Below are 7,625 nucleotides of genomic sequence, written 5' to 3' on the forward strand. Positions count from 1 at the left end.
GGAAAAGAAAAATGGAGATAGGCGGTTGCAAAATTGACGACTAGATACAATAAAAGCTCTTCAAATTTGAAAAAGAAAACGAACACTTCCTAACAAATTCTGGAGACGTTGCTAATAATTTCAAGAATTACAATTTCCCATGTCTTTAAACAGCTTCAAGGAGACACTCAAGCCCTGCACTGCAATTCAATCATCTTTCTCACAATCTTCTTCAACACGTTCGTACAATTTCGACACAAAATCTGTAAACCCTAGAAAACCCCCTAAATCTTCTTTGTCCCAGCAACTTCTACGACTCGAGGATCACACTTCTTTGCTTCAAACTCAACCACCACAAACTCCCAATAAGCAGAACCATTTTGATTTGAAAAGCAAATATGAAAAATCAGAGGAGGAGGAAGAAGAAGAAGAAGAAAAGCCCGTTGGGTTTGGGAGGCCCAAATTGGATTTATTATTGCTAGATCAAACAGGACCTTACGAGCCTTTGGTTCTGTCTTCACCGGGTCAAAAGCCTGTTGTCCAGGTGATTTTTTCACTGGCCCATATAATCAAGATTCAATTTTTTTGAGCCCTTTTAAACTTTTAGTTTTTGAAATTGTTGGTTCAATTTCAAAATTACACAAATGGGGTTCTGTTTATATTGGAAAGTTAGTATTTTGAGATCCTGTGCTATTTGCTTATTGATTGAGAATGTGAACATTGTATGCTTTGACTTATTTGGGGCTTCATTTGATTGATAGATTTTTGAGCTAACTCCTTAATTAGAATGTGATTGATCAGATTTCCCTGAATAGAAAAATTAATATGTTAATGACTGTGGCGGTGCTCTAGTTGGTTTTGCTCAGCACTGTGGTAAGTTGAAAACGATATCTAGACCGTGGTTTTGGTGAATGACTTAGTCCCTTGCTTAAGCTTTGGTTGGATCTCCAAGGAGTTTTAAGAAGGAGACAAACATCTTGAATAAGGAAGGGTGGAAAGATGAATTTTTTTCAATAACCGAGAAATCCTGAGGTCCAGTTGGCTCATAGTTTAAACAACAACAACAACAACGACCCAGTAAAATCCCACAAGTGGGGTACGGGGAGGGTAGTGTGTACGCTGACCTTACCTCTACCCTGAGGGAGTAGAGAGGTTGTTTCTGATAGACCCTCGGCTCAAGAAGAAGAAAAGAGACAATATATCAGTAACATCAACAAAAATCATAGAAATAATAACAAAATCATAAGAACCAGTAAATAGATGGAAAACAAAAACAATAACCAGTAAATAACCCTGGCTCATAGTTTGAACCTCGGTGGATAATTGACTTGTCCCTCTACCCTTCTCCCATTAAATATGAGGCTTTAAGTGTTAATGCCATTTGGATTATAATCAAAAGGAGCCAAGGGGGATGGGCTTTTGATATGGATATTTTCCATCTGCTTTTGCAATTTCTCCTCTTATTTATACGGAATACAGATTTTTTCTGCCAAAGGTGGTAATTTTCTTTTTATCTTCATTGTGGAAACAATAGGAACATTCTTCTTTGTTTCTTTTCTTGAGAAGGTTTCAATTTTAACTGAAAGATTGCTCTTTGGTTTTTAGGTTTGTTAGGTAACGACAGCCCATTGTCTTCATATTTGGTTAGGAACCATTCAATGTCTTTTGGAGTAAAACCTCTTATCTTCACTGACCCTAAGAATTACTAGATTTCTCAGATAAGTACAACTGTTCTGCCATTTGAGACAGCCCTTTTCCAAATAATGAATCTTGAAACAAAATCAAGAAATAAAAAGAGATGTGGACCATTTTGTTACCTGTTGATATAAATTCATACTTGCTTCTTTACCCAGTTTAGGATGTGTAATGATTGACTACATATTTAGCAATTTCCTTATTTCTTTTTCAGGTTCCAGCATCTATAAACTGTAGGCTTTTGGAGCATCAACGAGCAGGAGTGAAATTTTTGTATAGCTTGTATCAGAATAATCATGGAGGAGTTCTTGGAGATGATATGTGAGTTTTCTTTGTGATTCTCTTTTTGGGTGTTATGGTGGATACTACTTGTTGTATAGTGTTGGCCTAACTTGTACAAGTGATGAGCATCAGCTGTCGGGTCATGTTACGCACAGTCATATACACTTATTAATGCTATTGTAAAGTGTCAAATTTTTATATTTTATATTGTGATTATAATGTCTCTTCTCCTTGTCTTTCCTTTTTTATGGCATATGCTTGGAACAGGGGACTTGGTAAAACCATCCAAAGCATTGCATTCTTAGCTGCTGTATTTGGTAAGGATGGAGACTTACCTGAATCAACAGTCTCGAAGGAACACCCAAGAACAAGGGTCCCTGTACTAATAATTTGTCCCTCTTCTTTGATCCACAACTGGGAAAATGAGTTTTCCAAGTGGGCAACATTTAGTGTTTGCATTTATCACGGGCCAAACCGTGATTTAATGATTGACAGACTAGAAGCACGTGGAGTGGAGATACTTATAACCAGTTTTGATACATACAGAATCCATGGACACATTTTATCAGATGTTGATTGGGAGATTGTGATTATTGATGAGGCCCATCGGCTTAAGAATGAGAAATCAAAACTGTACAAGGCATGTTTAGCAATTAAGACCCTAAAACGTTATGGTCTTACAGGAACAATAATGCAGAATAAATTAATGGAATTGTTCAATCTGTTCGACTGGGTGATACCCGGTTGCTTGGGGACACGTGAACACTTCCGAGAATTTTACGATGAGCCCCTTAAACATGGTCAGCGATCAAGTGCTCCAGATAGATTTGTTCGAGTTGCTGATGAGCGAAAACAGCACTTAGTATCAGTTCTGCGCAAATATTTGTTAAGAAGGACAAAGGAGGAAACTATTGGACATCTCATGTTGGGGAAGGAAGATAATGTTGTATTTTGTGCAATGAGTGAACTGCAAAAACGGGTTTATCAGAGAATGCTACAGTTACCTGAGGTACGATGCCTTATCAATAAGGATCTCCCTTGTAGTTGTGGAAGCCCTCTCAAGCAAGTCGAATGTTGCAGAAGGACGGTTCCAGATGGTATCATCTGGTCTTACCTTCACAGGGACAATCCAGATGGTTGTGATTCATGCCCTTATTGTGTCGTTCTTCCTTGTCTCATGAAGCTCCAGCAGGTTATCCCTAATGAATTTTCTCTGGGTTGTCTCTTGATAGATCTGTACATCTGTACTATGATTCCTTGATAGTCAATGATGTAGAAAATCTAAACTCAAAGTAAGTTCTCTAGTTTCTTTTAAGGAAAAATGCTGCTCTAGAGATATGTTCCTAAAGTGAAAGAAAATGAGATTAGGTTGCCAGATGCAAAACGAGTCAGACAACATAGAGAAGGAAAATGATGAACATCTAGGAACCCTCAGTTTCAGGTGATGCATAAATTAAGTAATTAACCCAAAATTAATTAATTAACCAATGCTGTTTCTACTTATCAACTTGCTATTAGAAGTGGATGCATTGTTGTCTAGCAGAACATGTTAAAAGTGTGATCCTCTTTTTTGGTCTCTGAATTCTGATTTTTAATCTTTCTTCCCTCTTTAAAAAAAAATGTTAATGAAACAAGAGAAAAGAAGACTCGGGAACATTTCTTGAAAATTAAAGAGGAAGAGTACCTCTTACGACCTCAGATCTGCCATTACCTTTGAAAATAATGATTCTTTGTCATATGGTGGAGTATGGGGTGGACATAACCATGTTATTTCATTCGACTTTCTAGTTATTTGCAACATTGGTACCCCTCAATCCTATTTACTTTTCTTTTGAAATTATTTTCCGTCCCTCTTTCATCATTTTGTATCCTCACTTTTTGGAGCTCTCTGAGCAGATAAGCAATCACTTGGAGCTTATCAAGCCTAATCCAAGGGATGATCCAGATAAACAAAGAAAAGATACAGAATTTGCTGCTGCTGTATTTGGTAAGGACATTGATTTGGTAGGAGGACATACTCAGAATAAGAGTTTCTTGGGCTTAAGTAATGTTGAACATTGCGGGAAAATGAGAGCATTGGAGAAACTAATGTCCTCTTGGGTTTCACAAGGTGACAAGATTCTTCTTTTCAGCTATTCTGTAAGGTACTATATCAATATTCAGTTCTTTTATCCTTTTGAGTGACTGAAACATGCAAATGCTTGCAAAAAGCTAGGTGCTTGGCTAACAAATATAATTACTCCTTTTTGTGATGGAGATAAAAACGCCATATTATTTTGTATTTTAAGGCGTTGAGGCAGTTCCTTTTGTTTTTGTCCTCAGTCATGATTGTCATTTGATTACTTTTTATGATGATATCTTAAATTCTCTATCAATATTTCTCTTCCTCAGTTATCGTCTATCACATTATGTCAATTCAAAAGAGTGCATGAGTAAGAGCTTTTTTCCTGCTTTATTTGATATTAGACCAGCTGAGTTTTGTTGTTGGAGATATGTCAAAATTAATTACACTAATGGGCTAACTAGTTTAAGGAATATGTTTAGTAATAGTCTAATGACTATCTTCTTGAAGATAGTACTTCTAACCAATTGAGAGATGGGACTTCTCTAAATTTAAAACATTTAGCCTTCTGATTTTGTGTGAGTTTTAATTTATGGGTTTCTCTTTTCCTTTCCTTTTATAAAATTGTAAAGTTGTTTTTATTTCTATCTGATCTTCCAAATTGAAGAAAGGTCAATGCACATTATCTGATTGTTTAACAATTGCTGTTTGATTTTTGCTAGCCTAACCCCTATCTTGGATTAGAATTAGAGCAGCATCACAAAAACTTCCGATCTGATCTCTGGTAGTGGTGCACTGTTATGACAACCTGAGGGCTGTGAATGGTTTTAATGAGGATCTCCATCTTTTTTTGCTTTTTGGGATAAGTAGGATCCGTCTCTTCTTATGCGGCTTTCTAGATGTATATCCCTTTTTCTCTTGTTTTGCAACTCCGTTACTGTGGAATCTGAAAAACAGCAAGAGTCACCCAAGGATCTGTTTTATGCTTATAGAAATATATATGTTCCGTTTATTGCATAGCTTTTCAGGCATGTCTTATCTTTTCTCTAGTCTTAATTCCCTTCTTTTTAAAAATAATTGTCCTGAGCAGGATGCTGGACATACTTGAGAAATTTATTATACGCAAAGGCTATGGCTTTTCAAGGCTTGATGGTTCCACCCCAACTGGCCTGCGCCAGTCTCTAGTCGACGACTTCAACTCTAGTCCTAGCAAACAGGTAGATTTTTTAATCAATCAACTCTTCCAATCCCAAATTAGTTGAGGGTTATCTATATGAATCCACTGCATCCAGTTGTGCTCTATTCAGGCCCATTCCTCTTTATTAATATGGAATAGAACAATTTTAGTAATATTAAACTTTACTTCTCTTTATCATTTCTGTAATTTTAAGTTGTTCTCATCTTAGGTGTTCCTTATATCAACAAAAGCTGGTGGACTTGGCCTCAACCTCGTTAGTGCAAATCGTGTAGTGATATTTGATCCAAATTGGAATCCTGCCCAAGATTTGCAGGCCCAGGACAGATCATTCCGATTTGGACAGAGGCGGCATGTTGTTGTTTTCCGCTTACTTGCGGCCGGTTCTCTTGAAGAACTTGTTTACACTCGTCAGGTCTACAAACAGCAGTTAACAAACATTGCTGTCTCTGGAAAAATGGAAAAACGCTATTTTGAGGGAGTTCAGGTTGAAAATTACTTTTCTTTGTTTGTTTCCTCGGGTTAATTTTTTTTTTTCTGTACCATTCTTCCAGTTGGAAATGATTACTTATTCAGACTGCAACTTTCAGGATTGTAAGGAGTTTCAAGGGGAGCTATTCGGTATCTGCAATCTTTTCAGAGATCTATCTGACAAACTCTTCACAAGTGAGATCATTGAATTACATGAAAACAAGAGAAAGGAAGATGGAACTCATTCAAAACAGGATTTGAGTGGGATGTATTTTGTTCCTGAGAAAGAAATAACTACAGCATCTTTGGTGGCACCTGAAAGCAGTAAACATAAAGAAGAGGAGGGCAGAGCAGTTGCTCCAATGCTTGAACACCTCGGTGAGTTCATCTTTTGTTTGTTTCTGATAAATTAGAATTGCTCTGAAGGTCCATTATGGAAAGGCAACAGGAAAGAAAAGAATGGTAATTATCGAGGCACCCAAAGTAAAAAAATTCTCTAAAAGAAGAGGAAGGTCAATATTGTTCTAGCTCTAGGTATTGATCGCACTGAATGGAAAGAAGGAAAATATTACTTGGTTATTTGATAAGATAGAACTAAGAGGATCAATGTAGTTCTTTTAAGAAATCTGCTATACTGTTCTTACCTTAAGATTCTCGAAGCTGTTGAAATGGTTGACAATCTTTTATCTTTTATTTTCCTTTTCTTTTTTTGGCAGCAATATTGAAGTTCTTTCTTCACCCTCAATTAACTGGCTGATGTCTCTTTACAAAAACAAAATTGTAGGATACAGATATACAATGGCATTGATCTTTATTGCTCATTTGACCTTTTGATGCCCAGGTATTGTATATGCTCATCGGTTTGAAGACATTGTTGATCTTGGACCAGCAGTGACGAAAGAGAAAAAAGAACAGACTGTGCATCTAAATAATGCTCCAGGGTTGCCAGAGTGTTCAACCGTTGGGAAGAGGAAATCAGATGCCATAACTGGGAAGGAGAATGTAGGAACTGGCAATCCTATAAAGATGCGCAAAAAGAACCAATTTAGCCTCATTGCCTGTTTCATGGGCATGGAAGAGGTTCAGTTTAGCAAATGGCTCTTATCTGCAACTCCAGCAGAGCGTGAAAAGGTACTAAAAGATTATCATAAGGAGAAAGGATAAAATTCATGACTTTTATGACAACTTGTAACTTCTGTAACATATATTCTGTACAGGTGCTTCTTTTTTCTTTTCTTTCTTTTATATACTCCACTTCTTAGTGTGTACAGGAAAGTGTTTAGGCTGTCCATTGTATGTGTATCTTCATTGTTTTAGAGTATAAACAGTTCACACTTGAATAAATAGGGAGATAATAGTAGTCCAAAGTTAGTACAATCTTGTTCGCTATTGCTCTGAGCATCTGGATGTCTGGTATCCACCTATTTGTTCAACAACACCCCCTCCCCTCCCCTCCCGCCAATGTAGACTTTCACTTCATAAAAGAATATTGCATCTACTTTCTCTGCAACTTGAATCTGAGATTGTCTATGTTGGATTGATATCTTGGGAACATTGTGTTTCTATGATACTACACATAAGCTGTACGGTTGACTTCATGAAGAAAAATAATTTGCAGTTAATTCCTCTGCATCTTGAACCTTGATACTGGCTTTGAGCCGCGACTGACTGAGCACCCTTGGATTGATATCAATATCAGTTGTGTGTTCTATGATACCACCAGTAAAAGGCTGCAAGAGGATATTGTCAGATACTGATCCCCTTAATATATCAATTGATCTTATAATCGTGCAAGAATGTACCTTACTACTGTCAAAGTGTGGTTTGGAAGGACGAGCAGCAGCCTGTAAGAAAAACATTCAGTGTATATTATAGTAGTTCTTAACTCTGGAAAGATGCACGCAGAAAAACATATTGTTATGTTGAAGATAATAGAGCAAT

At 36.9% G+C, this 7,625-nt stretch overlaps 1 protein-coding gene across 1 annotated transcript; it reads left to right on the forward strand.

Moving 5' to 3' along the window:
• On the forward strand, positions 1–7,061 carry LOC107766253 (switch 2-like). Its single transcript, XM_016585007.2, has 8 exons — positions 1–523; positions 1,889–1,995; positions 2,224–3,148; positions 3,853–4,100; positions 5,109–5,235; positions 5,425–5,700; positions 5,804–6,062; positions 6,526–7,061. Exons 1-8 carry the CDS (start codon positions 140–142, stop codon positions 6,846–6,848), a joined length of 2,649 nt encoding a protein of 882 aa, XP_016440493.2. The 5' UTR covers positions 1–139; the 3' UTR covers positions 6,849–7,061.
• Positions 7,062–7,625: the final 564 nt, after the last annotated feature.

Source organism: Nicotiana tabacum, chromosome 2 (genome assembly GCF_000715075.1).
Source record: "Nicotiana tabacum cultivar K326 chromosome 2, ASM71507v2, whole genome shotgun sequence".
NCBI classification, from domain to species: domain Eukaryota; kingdom Viridiplantae; phylum Streptophyta; class Magnoliopsida; order Solanales; family Solanaceae; genus Nicotiana; species Nicotiana tabacum.

Bases quoted from the DNA above. Each gene is read 5' to 3' on its own strand.
- LOC107766253 (XM_016585007.2), top strand. From the start codon at position 140: ATGTCTTTAAACAGCTTCAAGGAGACACTCAAGCCCTGCACTGCAATT. The intron at 4,101-5,108 runs GTACTATATCAA...TGTCCTGAGCAG, and splicing joins CTTTTCAGCTATTCTGTAAG to GATGCTGGACATACTTGAGA. The intron at 5,701-5,803 runs GTTGAAAATTAC...TGCAACTTTCAG, and splicing joins GCTATTTTGAGGGAGTTCAG to GATTGTAAGGAGTTTCAAGG.